The 21560-nt window shown below is 40.6% G+C and overlaps 1 protein-coding gene across 1 annotated transcript in view; it reads right to left on the bottom strand.

The window, feature by feature from the left end:
• Positions 1 to 21560, bottom strand: part of KLHL29 (kelch like family member 29) — a 145578-nt gene that overhangs the window by 51735 nt on the left and 72283 nt on the right. The window contains exon 3 of the mRNA XM_009273877.2: positions 6622 to 6821. Within this exon, the coding sequence (XP_009272152.1) occupies positions 6622 to 6821 (200 nt within the window). The remainder of the gene's footprint in view (positions 1 to 6621; positions 6822 to 21560) is intronic.

A 21560-nucleotide genomic window follows, 5' to 3' on the forward strand; every position in this document is an offset into this window, starting at 1 on the left:
GCAAAAAAAAAAAAAAAAAGCAAAAAGCAAGTATTAAAAGCAAGATTCACATTTTTACCAAGATCATGAAAAAATAAGTGCCAAGTGCCAACCTCCAACCCTAATTAATTTCAGGGAGTTAATTAGAAGCGGCACCCTGGGTTACTTTAGGATTGGGGTTTAAAGTATAATTAAAAGCAAGATTCACATTTTTACCAAGATCATGAAAAAATAAGTGCCACCGACAAACCTCCAACCCTAATTAATTTCAGGGAGTTAATTAGAAGCGGCACCCTGGGTTACTTTAGGATTGGGGTTTAAAGTACAAAATCAAAGCCTGTCTAACAGCTGAGCTGGGGATGGAGATAGAAAAGCACTTTCTGAGTTTGCTTTTCGTGTAAGCTTTCACAAGGCACTGGGGAAACCTACTGACATAATAGTATCTGGGGCTTCCCAAGGGACGGGAACCCAGCCAAGAGACTGCTGCTATTTCTACTGCCTACAATGTTGCTTTAAGAAACCGCAAAGATGTAAACGCCAGTGTAGACACTTAAGAATAAATGCAAACAGCACTAAGGACGTTTCTGAGGATGCTGCTGTTGCTTTATGATAATTTTTGCCCTGTTCAGCTACCAAGCTACTTCAAATGAAAAAAATCATTCTCCCCCCTTTTTTTTATCAAAGGAATTTTGTTGCTGCTGAATGTGATGACATCCCTTATGCAAAACACAGTTAAATGTTGTGTAGTGGGTTTCAGAGAAAATCATGCACAGAGGAGACGGCATTATCTTCTACGCAGCAAACAGAAGTAACTGCACGGCGTGTAGCTTTGCGTTAAAAGTGTGCTACACCATACACTTGACTGCACTTTTTTCCTTTTCAGCTATTCTGAAGAAAAACCCAATAATTTCAGACATTTATAAGAGGAATTCTCAGATTCTTCTCAGCTTTTGTTAACCAAGCCACTACTAATAGGCAGAATATATTCTTTTAAGATACAGGACCAAGAAAAAAAAAAGAGAGACAGACAGACTGCAACAGGTCACAACAACATCGGTACCAGTGGCAGGCTTCTGCACTGTCGGAGGAGAAGTACATCACATTTGGGCAGTGTCATATCCTAGTGCACTATTTCAGAGCACTGGACAGGAATGTGCGATAGTCCCACATCTCTTCAAACAAAACTCCCATCAGATTGCTTCTGCTGGAAATGCTTGGGGATTTTTCCCTACACCCAGCTTCTGCCATCATCAGATTTAAAACCTGCACAAAATCTATACGTGGCTTTTATTAAAATGGGATTATGACCTACTTTTTTTTTTTTTTTAACCTGGCATGAGATTAGGAATTTTGTGTTTTTTCTTTGTCCCATCACTCTTTTTATTTTCTTTTACAGATTCACCAATCTTGAAAAGCGGTTATCTCATTTTGCATCAGTTGACTGTACTGACTCCAAGGAGCCCATTTCCTCAAGCAGACTGGAGCAGCGGCACTGTTTGCCGTCAGTAGATTTTGTCACTCAAAGACTGCCCAGAGACAGGCTGCAAACTGACAGCTATGAAGCACAAACCTCCCAAAATTTCTGCTTTTCCAAAAAAAAGAACCAAAACCCTCTTCTAGGTTCCTTGGTTCTGTCTGTTGGCACGGTTTCATGTATACATACGGCTGGGGGTAAAATAATCATCTAACAGAGCCCAAAACTCTCATCATCACTTGGCAAACTCTCAAGTCAAAGACAAATCTGACACTGCTCCACCTTATCCTCATAGGGTTTATAATAAAGGTGATAACCAAGTTTGACTCATTAAGCAGTCGTTTACTAGCACATGATGGAAAAGACTTGCAAGAATGAGTCTTCGCCTTCAAGGGACTGGGTCTACCTCTATCAGGAGAGATTCCCATACCATCCCCAGCTGAGCCTGTGGCGTGGGGCAGAGAAAGCACTGGTCACGACTGGTTTCTTCTGAGCTGGACAGGTTTTTCTACCTCTAACAATGCTGGGTGACTGATGCAGCTTGGTACACTGGTGTCCAAGCAGCTCCATGTTGTCCCTTTGAGCCTCCCTCCTTCCTGTTCCCCGAGAAACCGCTCGGTGGCAGACCCAAATGACGTTATCCCTGCCTGATTCAGCAAGTGTGATAAGGCCATTTACAGAGGGGTCCTGGGGAGATGCCAATTGCCGTATGTTCAGGAGGCTGCTGATGCACTTCTGTGCACTTCATCACTTTTGATGTGATGAGCACCACAGCAAGCTGGGCACAGTGATGTCTTTTTAAGATGAGGGCTGGCATGTGAACTAGAGTGATTCACTGCAGGTGAGCAAGACAGAGGTTGGGGCAACAGCTATAGGAGGTACAGAAAATCTACCCTGTGAACAGAAAAAACACACCCTCCATTTTTCACCTCTGACTCAAACTTTGGGGGCTAGATTGATCTCTCTTGACTCCAGCTGTCTATGGTGTAACTGAGCAATCACATTAGTATCCCTGCACACTCATAAACAAAGAATTCCAAGAAGCAATCTGGTAACATTTTGGATTAATCTGGTAATATTTTGGATAATGACTTCAGGTTGAGCAGAACCATGCCTTACTGATGCCTGTTACTCTTCACTGACTATAAAGGGAGCCTACATGACTACTTAGATATAGACTTCTGCTATATAATATATCCCATTCCAATTGACCGTTTGCAGTCCGGGGGCACTTCAGGATGCCAACATGACAGAGACAGCTAAGGACCAGTTCTGATTCATCTGCTCCTGAGACGTTTTCCTTTGGACGCTGACATGTTTACAGTAATTGCTGTTTTTGCCACAGTGACACTGGACTTGTAATAACACGTTTTTGTGGAGTTTCACCTTGAGTCCCTTCAGAACATGTGACTACTAAGCTATTCCCAATGCTCAAGGACATTTCATAACAGACTTATGAGTGGACTTTAAGGATATCAGGTGTAATCTAGTAGGTTCTCACTGGTTCGAGATAGTGCTGGATAGCATACTTGTTTCTATGTATATCACAATATTGCAGATCAGCAGACGGTATTCTCCACTTCGTTAAGGTGTTATTTTGGAATGGAATCCTGTGCAGAGTCATCATAAGATAAGCAGCCAGGCAGACTGCTAAGACTGCACTTCTGGGAGTGGGACGACTTGAGATAAAGTCAGAGATATATGGTATGTAGGAAGGATTACTCAGCAAGATTGCGGTAACAGTATGATGGAAGCTCAGTGGTTGATGTAAACCCCCTCTGTGTGCATTAAGTACTGTATTTTCACTTAGAGATGCTTTCTAGATGATGACTTGGATATCACTAAAATTAGCATAAAACTTGCATTTCCTCATCATACTCTGTGTACATTCTGATGAGGATCTTATTCCTCAGGTATTCCTACTAGTGTCAAAAGCATGTGAAGATGGACGATAGCTGGAAGACTTCTGGATGCATTCACTGTCCAAAAGATTTCACTTCTCCTGTGAGAGCGTTACTTATTTCTCCTATCTCCAGATATGGTTGATGCTTCAGTTTCTCCAGTGCCGGGCAGCGTGGTTCTCCAGCTGGCTCAAAATTCTCCACCTTGGATGAACAAAAAATTAGCCACAATACTTTCTCTCGAATTCATAAGGACTGTAAAGGCCTCTTCTTCCCTCAGGTGCATATGCCTATTCATGCAGGTCTCACCACTGGTCCGTCCGTCCAGTTTTTCTCATAGCTCCCTCTCATACTCTTTGCAAACTTTGTCTTTGTGCCCTTTGCCCAAGAGACTAAGAAAATTCAGAGCTCCTGCTCTTTCCTATTCTTCTCCATGAATCTAACAGGTTCCACCAACTTCTTTAGACTTATGGAAGAATACTTTTATTTTATCAGCAGCAGGCTGAAGTACAAGCTCAGAACTTGTTCTCTCCTGTGATGGGGGTCCCCGCATCACGGACCCAAACTGTGATACTAATGAATCTCCTGAAATCCGATTTGAGCCATGACTGTGATGATAGCATAAAACAAATATGAAAAAAAAAAAAAGAAAAAAACCTCAAGTCTTCAGCCATATGGATGGAGGAAATACCTATGATGTCCTGACCAGTTTGCAAACATTTGCCCAGTTATCATATGGTGCCTGCACGAACTTGTCAGCATCGTTGCATCAGTCGGCACAAAACTGTTGTCATTTCTCATAATCTAGACAAAAGCAGAGGAGACAGCATGTGGGGGAGAGAGAGAACGTGGCTATAATTAGCCCAGTGAAGCTGGTTAAGAAATCTCCCATCGTAATGAAACAATTTTCCTGACACATTTGCAGCATGTTTCCACCAGAAAGTGCAAGCGGATTTGGGGTGCCTCTGCCCAACGCTGCTGAGAACCCCCGGATAGAGACACAAAAGCTGCCTGGACATCAACCAGTTAGGACCCTGCTGGAGCTTCACGGCTGAAAAAGGATGACCTGAATTTCCCCTGAGATGGTGCTGGGCTGAACAGACCTATTCATTTGAGGCTTTTACTTCTTTGGGCCTCTTTGGACTTCCCTTCACTTCTCTCAGTATTTAGACATGGCCACTAATGGGAAAAAATCACTGTTTATACTGGTGAATCCTCCAGAAACCCTGGAAAAAACCCTGATTTTTACCGTATTTTTGCTTTGTGGGGAGCAGAGGTGGCTGGGATGAAAAGAAAAAACACAGCCACAGAGAAGAAAAAAATGCCTTTCCCTAAACGTTTTAGATGGCAAATGCTCTACTATCTCTGTAGAGCAATCCAGTCACAACTATAAATAAAATTAAGCAATTACATTCCATGAATTCTCCAAATGAGAATACAAAATTCCAGTGACTCCCCATATATCACTGAACTTATAACCAACTCTACTATTTCATACCGCAATATGGTTCACTGAATTCAAATATTAACTATTGGAAAAGAGAAATCTCACATTGATTTAGTGAAATAAATGTATTTTGGTTTTGTGGCTGAATCTTTAGAGATAGCGCAACTTAAACGTATCTGTTCCTGGAGAGGCCATAAGTTCTAATCACTTTAAAAGGTGGTAAAGGGAAGCTGGGGGAAAGCAATGCCAAAGCCAGAGCCCTCACTCAAGTTGCACAACCAACACAGTGGGATTGCAAGGCACAGATTTAATCCCCATTACCCACCCATTTGAGAACAGACTTTTAAACAAGTGACATATAAAAAGCTGGAAAGAAGAGAAGAATACAATACCACAGATCCTTTACTGATGCCTGCATTGTACCAGCCTAGTCACACCACTCATCTTGCCAGCAGGTCAGCTTAGCAGTGAAAATTAACACAGCAGTAAACTGGACTCCTTTGAGTTAGTTTTTTTTTTTTTTTAAATGAGTGCAACATTTTCTAAACTTTCATCATCCACACTCTGTAATTCTAGATGTCAATTTGAAATGAGAACTGCCCAAGAAGAACCTATAGTTCATCTGGGTTGAAGATATATTTGGGCTCCAGAGAGAATGACATCTCTCATACCAAGTTGAGGGAGCCTGAATAGAAATCAGATGTCCAAAAAAGATATTTGGAACTTGGACACGGGAAGTAAGTGATATAAGATCAAGCTCACACTTTTTGTATTAGTAAGTTTGTGCTAATAATTTGAAAATTATTACTGTCTATTAACTGATACTATAGCCATGTTAGTGAAGAAGTGGCGTGTGATACAGGCAGGAATTTGAACCAACGTGTTTCATTTGAGCTCCAGTTCTGGCTCCTCTTCTGCCATGATAGAAATGGGGCTGGATGGTTCCAGTTCAGACCAGTAAAGCTTAGTTAACTGAGCTGGTCACCTTGGACTGTTTTGAAATAGTCTGTATTGGAAAATATACAGAAAATGCAAGGAGCAGGATGACGTGGTGCTCCAGACAAGAAGGAATGGGCTTCTCATGTGGCCGTGAGAGGATGGACAGAAGCACTGGTTAAGATGTTGATCTGTACACCCTCTCTGGGGCAAACGCTCCCTGTGCACGCAGGGCACATGAGTTACCAAGAGAGAGCAGAGCAACCTTTCATTCCCATCCACCATTTGTGATGACACATATCCATCAGACCATAACTCTGTATGAAAGAACAAACCCTGTGAACATTCAACCTGGAGTAGTTCAACCAGATCTTGTTTACAAGAACATTGGACGTGTGAAGGATTTTCTCATGGATGCAAGAAAACTGCAGATCCTGACTCCTCTGTGGGAGTCCAGCTCCAACTCTTTCAGTGCTTGACCAAGATGGCCTGGTGTAGCACTCGACATTTGCTGTCACAGTTATAAGCAACCTGTGCGTTACAGCCTGGTATCTGTGCAGAGATCAACCTCTGGGAAACAGAATGTCACCAGCATACCAAGTAGGAAAGAAGATTCAACAAAAAAGTCTATCCAAGATGTGAAAACAGTTGCCACTCAAACAACAGGCTACACTTTTTCAGATAATTTTCCACTGGCCACTGTGTCAGCATTTTAAATTCAAATCTCAACCCAAATAAATAACGTGGGTTTTTAAATTTTATTTTATTTTATTTTACTATATTTAATCTTGGGTTTCCTAATTATCTTTTAAGAGTTTTTAGAAGAAAGGCTTACAAACCTTAAAATAAGATCTTAAAACCTCACTAGATGGAGTGATTCTTACCTAGAAATGAAACGCAGACTTTACAGAAGGTATGAAACTGGAACTTGCTGGCAGCTTCCAGTAGGGTTTTTGCATTGGCTGAATCTATGATCAAAGAACCTGTATAAACAAACTCCAGGAGTAATTCCAGGACATCTGCAGTGAGGTTGGACATGGCCAATTCCAGCTTCTCCCCGCTTCTGCTACTGTCTCGTGGTGACCTGGTAACAGCAGACAATTAAATTATGGACATTACACCATCCCCATTTTGTTGGCATTTATTGATTAGTGAGGGCTAGAAAATAGCTTTGCACCTCATTATATTTCTCCATTTTTTTTTTGTTTACGGAACTGAAGAATATGAATTTTAAAATAACTGAACTTAAAAACTTTAACTGGATCTGAAAGAGAAGAGTCTTAAAGCAAGTTTTACAAAAAATCTCTTTATTGCTACTCTGCATTTTCATGCAAAAACAGTTGCAAAAGGAAAGGAAAGGAAAGGAAAGGAAAGGAAAGGAAAGGAAAGGAAAGGAAAGGAAAAACGAATGAGCCAACATTAATGAAAATGAGGAACAGGATTAGCTTTCAAAGGGAAACAATACATTTTAACAGCTTGGTTAACATTTAATCTTCTGTGCCTAATATAACTGTTAAGGAAAAAACACTCCAATTTCAAGAGAAAAGGTCATCTACTTTTTCAGGAATCCAGCACTGGAATAATTTTAAATGTCATGTGCATTTAAGGATACATTTAAAGACCTTTTCATAAAAAATAACAATAATAAATATTAATTTGTTTAACTTGAACTTAGTATATTAAAGTATAGATATGATGATAGATATGATATGCATATACAGATGGTCATATAAAAACCATATATATATGCTTATTCTAAAAATCTATTGTTCCCTTTTAGGCACTAAAAAAAGGAAGCCCTTCATGGCAATTGCTTTGAAAACTGAATACAAGACAAGATAGACAGACAAAATGGTTAGAGCAAAGAAGGGAGAGGGGGGAAAACAACAACCAGCTCCGCCACAGGAAGCCAGCAGCCATCCTCTAGGAGTTTCATGACTGTGGCCTACGGTTTTTCCTGCATGAAGTGCTGAACAATTTGGGGATCAAAGTATCTCCTGCATTTGAAGTGTGGATTAGTGCTTGTGAAATTATTGGACAAAAAGAAAATTATACTGAATTAAAGTAAGGGCCCAGTTCTTAATGCATGGTTGGCTGATGTGTCTGCAACACTAAAGACAGGTTACACCTGAAAGACAAAAGTGATAATAAATTTGGTAACGTCAAGGAGGGGAGGGGAAATCTGTTGGAGTAAGAAAATAAACTCTTTTAATGGTTAGGACCATCCAGCACCTTCTCAAAGAAACATGAACTTCTCCTAGTCACTGGACAGCAACGTCTGCTCGCTCCAATTCTGCTAGAGTACTTGCAAAAGCCATTGCACCATTGACACAAAACCGGCATACGATGCTGCGTGACTTCTATGGACTGGCCAAAGCATCACTACTCACAGGCAATGCCAGCTTTAAGCATAAGCAAGAGCACTACCAACCTCTTGGATTCACAAAGCTGCCTAGTCAGACCTCTACTATCATAATGGAGGAAAAGTAAACAACGTAAGAGGTTCAATTTTGTTCCCTCATAAACCAACGTGACACCCCACCCCACCCACCCCAATAACCCCTAGAATCATTTGTGGAAATGCTTAAAATTTGCAGTGGATGCTTTGTCACAGGTCTTCCATTGACTAGCCCTGTTCAAGTCAAGGGCACAGCTTTAATTTATACGAATCCTTGCAGCATCAAAGCTTCAAAGAGGTTTCATTTTTCTACTGAAAGTATTTAGATGGTGTCCGTTGTCACAATGGAGGAGCAGCTAGCAGTCCTTCATTCCATATGCTTCTCTAAGGTAGTGAACAATGGTTACTCCCATTCACAAAAGGAAACTGAGGCACAAGGAGACAAATACCCTTGCCTATGATCATAGAGAAAGTCAGGGGCAAAGCAAGGAACTAAATCCCATTTTTTTATTCTAAATATTGGACTATCCCTTCGCATGGGAATACAGGTGGGTTAGATCCTATTCCACAAGCAGATAGATAAGAATACATACTGATCACGATACCTGTGGTACCCCTACATGCACAGATGTGTATGCTACCCTGAATCCTTATGCTTTATCACACCACAATATTCTTTCTGAACTCTTGCATATGGATTCAATTTTGCACTCAAGGCAGAAAACCTCAGGTGTCAAAACAGAAGAGTTGCCGTTTCCTAGATCCTCAAGAGGATGTCACAAAATGTTATTTTTTTTTCTTTCTCACACTCACGTACCAATAACATTCCCCATATCTGATTTATCTCCAGTTGTGCACACATCCAGTGCTGCACCCTGGGCTATCAAAATGCCTCCTGGTACCGATGTAATTCTTGCTGAATTGTTTCCAGAAGCGGTTTGTACCTGACAGTGAGTTCACATTCACGTGGGCTGGTTGATAAGGACATTGCCTAAAATTTAAGTGAGATTTGAAGGTACCCAGCAAGTGGCAGAATCAGGCTCTTTGCACTGTGGGAAGCCCCACCGTAAGCAATTATTTATTTAACATCACTAATTGCACTGTGCTGGTGATGGCTGAGGGACTGACTGTGCATGACCCGGCAGGAATTGCACACTCTCTCCCAGCACACAGACGAGGAGGCACAAAGGAAAGGATGGCGTGACACCAATGTCAGCGTAGACACGTATCCACGGTAGCAACAACTGCAAGCTGCTATTTTTCAGAATAATTAAGTAATAATCTCTTTTACTTTGTAATACACCAAGCAATAAACTGCTGCTGCAATTGATTAAACGCCAAAGAAAAGCTAAGGTGTTTAATCAATCACTAGAGCCACTTACGGAAGCATAATACAAAGCTACAGAGATTATTGATATTACACAATGAGCCAGAAATGGGAAAGAAAATTATCCCTATTCCTTCCTCTGCAATGCCTTGAATGCGTTGTGCTGCTTTGCTTGTGTTTTCTAAGTGACGAGCGCTTTGGCTTCACATTTAGCTGGACCGAATACTGAGCCAAAGGGAAATCACAGTTACCCTCGTTTCCATGCTGGGGCTCTGGCTTGGTAACGGGCTGGAGAATGGACAGAGAATTGGCTGAAGCAAGTCCTAATGGATCAAAAATGAGTTTTTGAAGGACTGGAAGAAAATAATGTGGGGACACAGACTGATGTGACTGAAGTGGGAAATGCAGAGATAAATTCCCATAAATTTATTCTCTGAAATTATTTTAGTGAATCAGATTGTGGCACCCCCCTCCAAGCCTGACTAAAGCTTTCTGTGTTCCTTGTTTTCACATGTATTAAAATATCAATATGCTCCATGCGGTTATACTTTGTATATTTGGGACGGAGCCTTCTCTCGGCTACTCTAGAGGAACTGCAATGAAGTGGCTAAAGCAGTATTACAAGAACAGAATTTAGTCCTGTAAATGCATATGCAGTGGATTGGGGAAAATCTGTACGAATGTATACAGCTGTGCCCAAATAGCTCATCCTGTATCACATCAGGAGGAGTTTTGTCAGTGGCACTGGTAGATGCAAACATTTAGAAAAGTCTGCTCTCAGAAAAGCAGTGACTTCTTGCCGTAAGAGCTGGGAAAAGATACAGCTCTACCTGGTACATATACTCCTGTTCCCCCACTCCTGGCACAAACACAGGGTATTTTGGGAACGGAGAGCCTGCCTGCTTTGTGTTTCAGTCTCACTTGAAGCCAGGCAATGTACACAATGTCCACACGTCCGTGGACATCATTAAATGTGGCACATTTTGCTATTTGCCCTGCGAACTCTAAAGTTTAAACAGAATGATGTCATTTTATTGGCCTTGTAATCATTGCTCATATTATAAAGGTCACACATTTCACATTGTGGCAGAAAATCAATAACTCTCCCAACAGCCTCTGGGGGAAAAAGTTTTGCTTCTGAAGAATAACATATAATAAACAATTTTTGTCCTTACTTTATCATGGCTGTAATCTTGGAGAATAGCTACAGTAAAAATCTGGCAAAGGCTGATATATAAACTCATTAAAATTAGGAAGTGATTTAGAACAGGACTTTTTAAAAGATTTATCTTGAGCTAAACAGCGAAGAGGTTTGTTTAGGTCTACATTTAAACAAGCTCCAAGAGCTCTTTAACAGCTTAATTTTATGGTAGCTGTTGGGGAATCCTTTCAGATTTACAAATCATGTATTTCTCCAGCAAGGTGATAGATCTGAGCAACGTGCAAGCAGAACTGAACCCGCAGATAAGCAGGAAGCGCAGATATGCTCTGAACAGGTAAGGGGGAATTACTGAAAAATATTTTGTATTGTCTGGAATAATTAGGTCTAACAAAATAAAGCCAAGGCCTTTGAACATACTCTGGCTACTTACCCTTCAACTTAATTACTTGAACTAGAGAAGACAAAGGCACAGGGAACCTTTTAAAGCAAAAGATGGCTCAGCTACACTCTCAAGTAACAAATCAAAAATCGGTGTCCCTTTCTGTTATAACTAATATATAGAAAAGAGGTAAAGCATTTAAATACTGATAGCAGGAAAAATAGCCCTAAAACTCATCTGCAAGATTAAGAGTGGATCTGACAAAACAAAAAGTAGAGAACTTTACATTTTTGGTATTCATCTGTCCTTGAAAATCATTTCCATACATGTAATACACACAGATAAGAATCAGCACTAGTGTTTTCATGCTTAATAGTGATGCAACTGAGTTTTCTGTATCTTGAGTTATAAATATATGTATATCTATGCATTTTCCCTGTATTATTCGCATCAACACGTTCACTTAAGAGAACTTCTGTGATATTCAGTTCAAAACGTTTAATAGCGAGATGCCTTGATTTGCAAAGCCACGTTTAGAGTCTGGCTAAAGTAGCTGTGTAAGTGAAACACCACTAGCGCATCAATTTGTCAATTTATGGACAGTGCTACTGCCTCTAATTCAGGCTTCCCTCATGGTTTGGATATGCTGCCTGTAACCAGCTTGCAACATTATTTTGACTGACTAATGGTTTGGCTACAGCCTCACTCAATTTTAGATCAAATACGAAAAGCTACCTATACCCAGTACAGATGCCAGCCAACTCTCTGTTTACAAGCTATAGTCACAAAGTCAAAACAAATTCTGGATGTTCAAAATGGAGCCATCTGCATGGAATAAACATGAAAAATGTGAAACATTTTATGTAAATGTACATTACTGCCTAGGAACAGTTGGTTCAGCTTCCTCCCAGGCTGCCTGGTTGGGAACAGGAGGACTGACAGAGTTTGTAACACCTATTTACATTCAAAACCATATGACTCACTGTGCCATAGACTCAAAGGTATGGCGTATATTTAAGCTTTGTGCTCCAAAAGGGCACTGAAATAAATGATTATCTTCTAAAATAAAGACATGTTCAGAATTATCATTTGTGATCTTTCCCCAGGCACGTGGGACTTGGTGCGTGTCTTTTTCTTTCTGCCTCTCAAAGGTCCATCACTTCTGCTTGTGAACAGAGAGCCTACTGCCACTACCTGCTTCTCCCAACAGGAGACAATGGCAAAGAGCAAGCTCCACAATATAGCCTCAATTTTGTTCATATTACACTCAGAATTTATTTTTAAGAAATAGGAAAACAGACTAATTCTGGTAGTGTAATTAAAAAAAATTTGCTATCTTTGACTATCTATTGCTCAGGATCTCATACAGCTCAGGAATCTGAATATCCTCCACTAAAAGCACGTTTGAGCTAAAGGGAGGCTATGGGACTGCCAGCACGCAGGCAGGAGCTCCAGCTCCACCCTAGATTGAGGCATCTGAAGCCCCTATTTTGGGGCTGGTCCCTCCCTGCATGGACCACAGCAATGGCCTGTCCCACTGGCCAGCTGCCCGCTGACCTCTCCCAGGATCTGCCCCATCAGCTCGACATGCTGATCTTGCTGGCTGGCTTGCTTTCGTAATTAGGAACATAAATGTTTGCCCTACATTAATTGTGTTCTCATTCCACTAGAGCAAAATATTTGCTACCAAGACAGATAGGACAAAAAAAAAAAATCAAACTAAATTGCTTTGTTCCCTGGACAGTGTTTTGGTCTCCAGAAAACAGGAAATCCAAGATTTTTATGTAAGATGAAGCACTTAAGTGAAGAGAAGCTACTTCTTTTTATCTCTGTCAAATTATTTTGATTACTGAAGAAAGGACTCCGGACTGGGACAGGCAGCTTCTCATGAGGCTTAAGAGTCTGTTAGCTATGTGCTCATTAGAAACTCCTGTTCAAGTCTATACAATTTAGACTGAACATCTTGTTTACTGTGGAACATAATCCTTAAAGCATTTAAACTCCAGGCAAAGAAGAGAGTGCAATGTTGCTGCATCTTAACTGTCCACTATTTGACTTTTCATCATCTTCAGAGTTATTAATGGTTCAAACCCCACATGTCTATTTATCTTGGGAGAAGCAACAAAGAAACTTCGTTATATTACAGCCAACCTTCAGCTATGAACAGAAAAGACACGGCACTCTACACGGAAAGTCGTATTTCGTACCGAAGAGCTTGATTTATCATAATTACACTCTCATGAGATATAAAAGCAGAGATGTCCAAACATACCAACATACATTTCCACGACACACGCACCAAAATGCATGTGCATACTGAGGTAACAGGTTATTTACTGCGTTATTCAAGTTTATGCAGCTGCAAGGTAATCAATCATGTAAATGATGGCAGGAAGGGACATTTATAGAGCAACATCATTGCAATATGTATGTCATAAGGCACTGAATGTTCTATTAAATAGGATTTTAAAAAAAATAAATTACACCCTAGCATTGCTTCTCCTTTGGAATTATTTTATCAGCTCAAAATGTATTAACTTGCAAATCTCTGCCTTCGTTATACTATCTTGTAGATAAATATTATCTTTGAGCCTCAGCCACTATCCATCTGTCTCAGGAGAGACGAAAACATATACTGTAATGGTGTTACTGTATGATTACGATAAAGAACTAGTAAAATCACAAGATTAAATAAATTACATTGTTTAAACATAGGCTTGCAAATTTGTCATGAAAATTTACCTGACCTACAAATCCATTTGCTCACTTTGTACCAGGATGTTGATACAAATAATGTTCCTTGTTCCAGGCAAACAAAATTTGGCAAGACTAGTGTAACTTATTAGGGTCAAACGCTGCCAGTTTGCACCTGCTCTATACGAAGAAAATCAGGAAAATTAATGGCTGTGAGCTCGGGCATGCACTAGCAGCTCCTGCTAATTCACCATCACAGAAATGATCATTACAAACCAAGACGAGCAACGGGATTAACGGCAAATGCTTTTGTTCACGGACAACATGGCCAGAATAAAATAAAACAAACAAAAGAGCCATGTCTCCTATATACCCTTAATGCTATTCACCGATGGAACACAATCTAATTGCTCGGTCAAGACTGTTTCTAAAGGCACGGGATCAACAGCAGCCTGTAACGCTATAGTGTCGGAGATCACAGGCGAAGGCACCAATCTGCCTCCCTGCTGAGATTTAAGAAAGAAGATGACGAGTTTGAAGATGCTGGCTTAAACAACTAGCAAGTGAATGAAGACGTGAATAGCGAGTGCCCTCGGAAGAACAGCATTTCATGACCTAGACTTTTGCTAGGGACTGAGAATAAACTGAATCTCACAAGGTACTAGTGGAGAAGTAAAAAAACTGAGCCAACTTATTAACAGCATGGGATCTAGCTTGCTTGCAAGTATCTCTGGCAGCCTAATTCAGCAAATATGTGGCAAAATAGCCTGGGGTGAGAGCTACTATTTGTTAAAGGTAAATAAAAGATGCAAGCAGGTTTTGGTGGATTATATGGTAAGGAAGATTAAAAATAAAATGACAGAATACAAACTTTATTCTCACCAAACTTAAAGCTCACCCCCTTAACCAACACCTATCTGATTTGTTTTAATGATATTTATTACACCATCAAAAACCAGCTTAGCAGAGAGCTGGCATTATGCAGCTAATAAATCTGTTTCTTAGGAATGTGGTGAAATTTATACAAGTAATTATCTAGGTAAGTCTATCCAAAGCTCTTTCTCATCACTGCAATGTCTAGAGGGAAAACAATAATAAAATAATGATAACCACAATTATTATTTATTACTACTACTATGATTATGGTAGTGCCCAAAGATCCCAATCAGCATTTCAGTAATTAGAATTAATTCTGTCAGGCACTAGTTCTTTCTCACTCAGCTACAGGGTGTTGCTAGTGCTTTTCTACGGTATACGTAGAGCCAGCCTGTGCTCTGGACATCAATGAAAGGTAATATATTGCATCACCTATGGCCACAGTATATGCGGGAAAGGGCAGGTAGCTCTTCTCTCCCCATCAATCCCTGCCCACACCACCCCACAGAACTGCTCGGAGTATTTCAGTCACCAAAGCTTAGCGCTATGCAAGCAAAAAGAGGGGATCGTGATCTGATATGATCATAACCTGGTCATATTAATTCAAATTCATTATCCCAATCCAGCAGTGGCTAATCCTCGATGATTTAAATGAAAGGAAGTGAACTGCTGATCCCTGGAGCTACCTGCGAGCACGCTGGAGTTGGAGATTTGATTACCCTCATTTTAGGCCAAGACTGGCTTTTGGAAGTGGCTCAAAAGTGACAGCTTTCAAGAACACGGCTCCAGTTTCTATGCCGTGGAAGTTTTTTTTGTTGTCTTTGATCCATTTAGCTTGAACTGCACCTCATTAGATAACCGTTCCCTTTCACCCCTAAATTTCAACACAGTCAAGCCTAGACAGGGCTGTGAGATGTAAGTAAATATACGTAGGTCACCTGCACTGGCATCTTATGAGTGGTTGTATGACAGCTGCATGGCTTGCAGATAGGTCTAGCCAGAGCAAGAGAGATGATTAGTCTGTCATTCCTTGGATAAGATTTGCAGGATTTGGAGTTGTGTCTAGAAATTATGTGAGCCAGAAGCCCAAACTACAGTAAATAGAGATGCTGTCAATGAGGGAGAGGAGTGAGAGGTTGTGATTCTGCTTGGTGCCTCTGCAAACTGCAGCCATTTTGGGGCAGAAGCTTAAATTCTGCGCTGCACCCCATGGCTTGAAAAGGAGCCTTTCTGTCCTCCTTGCCACGGTTTCTCTTCAGAGCAGGGCATATCGATCTGTCCCTCCTTTCAGAGCAGCATCCAGCCCAAACCACTCACCCTCCTAATCCATGGCCACGCTCGCCAGGCTGGAAACAGTCAGGCTATGATGCCTGCTACGGGTTTTGTGGCAGTTCCTTAGCCTGGCAGCCCAGCAACTCCACTGAATATTTGTAAGCTGCAATTCATTTATGTGGAAGACCATACATTTTTGCTTGATGAAAACATGTTTTCCAAGACCTGGCAGCTGCAAAACTTGAAACCCAGCAGGCAGCTCCAACAGGCGGGCAGGAGTGCGGCTGCTCGGTCAGGCAGAGCAAGCGAAGCGCGCTCACAGAAAGGGGCCACCGAAAGCAGAAAGCTGTTTCCCGTGCCAGGATTTTGCGCCCAACACACAGCAATTAGTCCCTTGTTTAAGAGAAAAATGTCGTCCATAGCGTAATTTACACCTGCACCCTGGCAGTAAAGGGTGAAGAATATTTTATACTCCCAGGCAACCTCCCATTCTCACAGACTCCTTTAAACGGTTTAACAGAAACCACTGGTGCTGTCTGTCTAGGCACAATATACCTCTCCTGGCACCTGAAACAAACATCTTATTTTTAAGTCCCTATTTCTCTGTTTTCAATGAAATGTTATAATTTGTTTCCACATTCATTCTGTTGTACAATGGAGCTGAAGCATGCAGATGTAGAAATGCTGCCTGTTCCTCTCCTGGAGTTAAAAGCAAGGTTCTTAATAAGCAGGAAAACACAAAGGGGTCACTAAGAGTAGATTTTTCTTTCATCTGCTATTTCTCATTTTGGGCTTTTTACAACATAAACACAAACCAGACAGTCTGTTTTCCAGACACCTAACTGCTTTTGCAGTTTTGTCAGACTGTTTCAGATGGATAGTGGCAGGTTTCTCTGTCTTGCATCCAAATGCTGCCTTTCCACACAATGGTGTAAAGTGCAGAATGACATCTCTGTCTTCAGCATAGGTGTAAAGCAAAAGGAATTTGGTCCTCTCACCCGAAATGCTTTACTTCTCCTGCCTTCCTGCCCTGCCTTCAAACCCTAAGAGGGTATATACAACCCTATTTTAGAAAAAAATAAAAAATAAAAAATCTTAACACTTGCAAAAAGAGACAAGGTATCATGGAAAAGCAATTTGACCATGAAGTCACTGGCTCTGCTCCTTAGCAAAAGAAGGATGAACATAGCATTGCCAGATTACACTGCATCAGAAATGCCTGCTTCTTGTGACCAAATCTCTTTGTGTATGTGACTTACTGTTCTGTGCTAGTGAAATTAGGCAGCCAAGATGACTTCAAGATTAGGAAGCATCATTAAAATCAAATCTTGAAAAGATAAAATTTGTAGGACAGGATCTGTATATCTTTAGTAACTGACCACAGAGAAATAAAACTGAAGTCTGCTTATAAAAGCCAGCATTTTGGCCAAGAAGAGACTTTTATTTCAAGAGCTTCCTATTATTAATGTCATATTTGGTAGAGATTCCAGCACTTTGGGTTGGATTAAGAAGAAGAAAGTGGCAAATTAAAATGTTCCGGTGAAACTCTCTTTGTTATGGAAACATCAGACATTCCATTTATCCAGCAGCTGCATTTGTCTATCCCAAATGCAGCTGGAAAAAAATGATGCCTCTTCATGGGATTTTCTGTTCCTTCCTTCCTTCCAGAACACACACATCTTCCAGCATTTCTTCTAGGGCAGATGATACAAAGACACAGAACTCATTTCTCTCCTCCCCCAAACCAAGGAGCTGTAGCTACAAGATTGACTTAAATAAGAAAATCTGTGCTCTGAGAGAGGGGCATTTTGGATACGGGGGTTTTGATGGATCCCTATCTACTTCTTTCTTTCTGTGTACATATATAAGCGTATGTATGTGACATTCAGACAAACACTAGTTTCAGGAAGGAATCATTCATGTACTTTTAGCCAACTATGATTCAGGTGTCTAATCAGAGCTGGGTGATTAGCCTTTCTCCGTGGGCAACGAAACATGAGCACTTCCAGAAGGCAATTCACGTTATTTATCATAAGGCAGGATGAATTGCCCTACGGACATTCCTGTCTTCCCTGACAACTGCAGAGGAAGCCTAGATAACCAGCTTAGGCTGGAACCCTGAAGGAAGCAACGTAACACCCATCATAAGTTTAGAGTCTAATTAAATCACCTCAGCTCTCTCTTTATTAATAGTAAAGAGGGATGGCCTCCTCCTTCATCTTTTATCTTGGACACCTATTTTATGGAGGGGGGACTTGCCTCCTGAAGGCATCTGTCTCCCTCTCTGTAGACTGTAGCAGCAGCCTAGAAGGTGAGGTTAGACCAAATCTGCCTTAGATGCCAACCTTGGGCCTAAATGTTGGTTGACTAACAGCAAGAGCCAAGCACCTCTCATTGCTCCAGAGGGATCTCCTACCTGCCTGCACGTAGGTACCTGAATTAGGAGAAAAGGTTCCTTCCAGAAGCATTCAAGGTGCTTCTCTTCATTGCCTGTACCATAAATTATGCCCTTGCTTTGGGAAGGCTGATATCTTAAGTACCTACAATATAGGTGCAAATTAGAGGCCAAAGTCAGGCAGACTGGAAGCAACTGTGGTTGGTGGTGCACTCAAAATACGTAAGATGGTATTTAGAGGACAGATCCCTATTCCAGCTGCTATTTATCATCCATTTTCTCCTGAAGTCCTATACTGCAGTAATCTTGTATGGGTCACAGTTTGAAGAAGCTGACTAACCACATGATTTCCCTAAGCGCAGATAAAGTATATCAACTCCTTTATATGCTCTATGCCTGAAGGAGCAAGCAGTAAGGCAAGTACTCAACCCCATACCTGTCATAAAGTAGGCTCGAATATTCACCACAAAAAAGAATATACTTTAAAGGGGATTTTATGAAGTGAACTTAAGGAAACCTAGCACTCCCCAAATATGTTTAATATTGTATAAAATTGTTTCTGAGGTTGTTAATGATAGCCCCACAGCCCCTGAGGTTACTGCAATACGTCCTACTGCAGGACCAGCTTTGGGCACGCACCCATCTTCACACATCCCCATCCCTCCCCTGCACCTCACTTTCGTCCCTTTGTGGGCACAGTGAAGTGGAACAGACATCAGGAACATTTCACACCCGCTGTTCCTAATACACCTAATCCTTTTCTGATGAAAATTTAGGATTTCAATCCTTTTCACTGAGATGAACGTCGAGCCCTGGCTTAGGCTCGAGTGCTGCGCAGCTCCTGACGGGGACTGGTTAACCCGTTTCCAACAGCACAGTGCTTGGTACGGTGCTGAGCTTAGGCTCAGGACTGGACTAACCCAACCTCAAAAGGACCATGCTCATATATTTAGAAGATAAATCACATGGAACAAGAACTTCTCTGGATGAGGACCAGAATGCTCAGCACATTGCAGGATTAACCATTTTCTGAGAAACTAAGGGTGTCTCAAAGTGCGCTCTCATTATCAAATTTGTTTAATAAATAATAAATAACTTTGGAATTGTTTTGGTCAGTCAAACCTGGTTATCATCTTTTCACTACAGTGCAATAAAAACAACATATTTTTTTCCCTGCTATTCCTAATTCTCATCAAATCGCCTTCCTCAAAATGGGCAATAACTCTAGTTCTGTTATGCTTTTTGTCTATATTTTGGGTTTTTTTGAGGAGGGGATAATTGATCTTATTTGGTTTTGAACATTTCACTTTTACTCTTTTGAGACACTGCTGGCTATTCTACCATCAGATACCAACTCCAGCACACAGTGGAATCAATGGCAGAACATGAGGTTAACAATAACTAGCCTGGGGCAAAGAACAGCCGAAGTAAATACTCTGAAAGATATTCTTTTTCTGCATGTTTATATAGATGCACATAGCATCTTCATGAATAGATCATCTTCTCATTGACATTTCTGCTGACCTATTGGTGCCTTCGGTTGGAATGGCATTAGAGTTTAACCCTAGGATGCACTGATTGAAATGGCCTTTATATTATACTTAACATAAAAAGATCTCCTTTATTCTTCAATAAAAACTGCCATTCTTGTTTTGATTTCTATAATAATACAAAGATAAAAATCACATAAAGCTTAAAGTACCATCTCAAAAGAGATGCTAACAGGAGAGGATTCTAGACCTGTTGTATTTATAAACATACTGACTCGGTGAACTATAATGATTTTGTATTATTAAGGGCATGATCCTACAAAGTACTGAGTGCCTCCTGCAACTTGAGTCCTTGACTTTCATTGACTTCATGGGGTTTCTAAAAGGACTAGGCTTTCCACTGCAAGTATCCTCTAAAAAGCACATCTTTAGAAATTCCACCCCATAGCCCTGAGTTTATTGTCTCGCAAAGACACATTTGCTCAGTTTACAGGTGAATATTTATTTTTCTCACCCGACAGTTTTGCAAACTCAACTAGACATCAAGCTGGATTTTTCCCTATTCAAGCATCATCATCAGTAATAAAGGTATTTTTGGCTTGGATACACCTGTGCAACTCCATTAGTCTTCATCAAGGTTACATGTGTGCAACTGAGGTTATATATGGAAGACAACTGGGATAGAGAGACCTGACTGTGGACACAAATCGACCTCTGGATTATTTATTGCTGCTGATGATGTGAAAGAAGGCAAAAAGTGGTGAGGTTGGCAAATGGGCTAAACCTTTCACTATTTTTTTCTCGTAACACATGAGCCTTATGTGAGCAGCTGAAAGACAATAAAAGCTGAAATCTAGGGTTTTGCTTTCATAGTCTCTTTTCAGAGCATTTAAAAAGGTTTGGGGTTTTTTTTGTTTTAAATGAGCAGTGTTCAGTCTAAAGTATATCTCCATTTGATAATAAAGCAGCAACATTCCTCAGTGTGCTTCTAGAAATAGATGCTGCCTGGTGACTTCTGCACACAAGCAGATGTCTTCGCAGCAAAATCCAAATGACAGTCTTTGGCTAGTCAGTTATTGGATTTCTGTAAGCTGATTCTAAGATTTTCTTTCCCTATAGACTCTACTTCTTATCACCCTAAAAAGCATATACTGTAGCCTTAACAATTAAATGATAATGAGCAGACAGAAGAGAAAGGACAGGAGAGATCTGGCATCGCTACAGCTAGCAATCATTAGATTTACAGAGGGGAAAAGACATGCTTCCTAGGCCAACATATTTTTTATGAATAATTGATAAGGCAGTCAGCACAGTTATATCACAGAAATGTAATATATATCCATAATTATAAACCCAGCTTTGTGCAAAAGGACATAATACACTGAAAGGAGATACCAGCCAATATGCCATCCTGAAATAAAATACAGTCACTATTGTGTTAGTTGGCAAAATTTAAATACAGGATTTGAAGCAAGCAAAATGTTCTTTAATCCCATTTTTTAGCACAGTCCAGGCTCAGTCTGCTCAGGAAAATACTGCAAGGCAAAATCAGCAGCTGCATTAATTTGCTGATGATTGAGAGAAAAATGAAAGTTATCCTCACGGTTTTTTTCTCCCTACTTGCTACTCTAACTTACTAATAATACGAGAGTACCAATTTATTCCTATGCGAGTATATGAAGCATACAAATTGAAAAATCAATGTAATGGAAAAAAAAGATTATCATGCACTGTTTAGAATCAATCAGCTAGAAACAGAGGGGGGAAAATGCGAAGGCGGAGATATGATGTTTAGAAAATGTACGTATTGTACCTACCCTAAGCTAGATT

The sequence above is a fragment of the Aptenodytes forsteri genome, unplaced genomic scaffold (genome assembly GCF_000699145.1).
Source record: "Aptenodytes forsteri isolate BGI_AS27 unplaced genomic scaffold, ASM69914v1 Scaffold175, whole genome shotgun sequence".
Classification (NCBI taxonomy): domain Eukaryota; kingdom Metazoa; phylum Chordata; class Aves; order Sphenisciformes; family Spheniscidae; genus Aptenodytes; species Aptenodytes forsteri.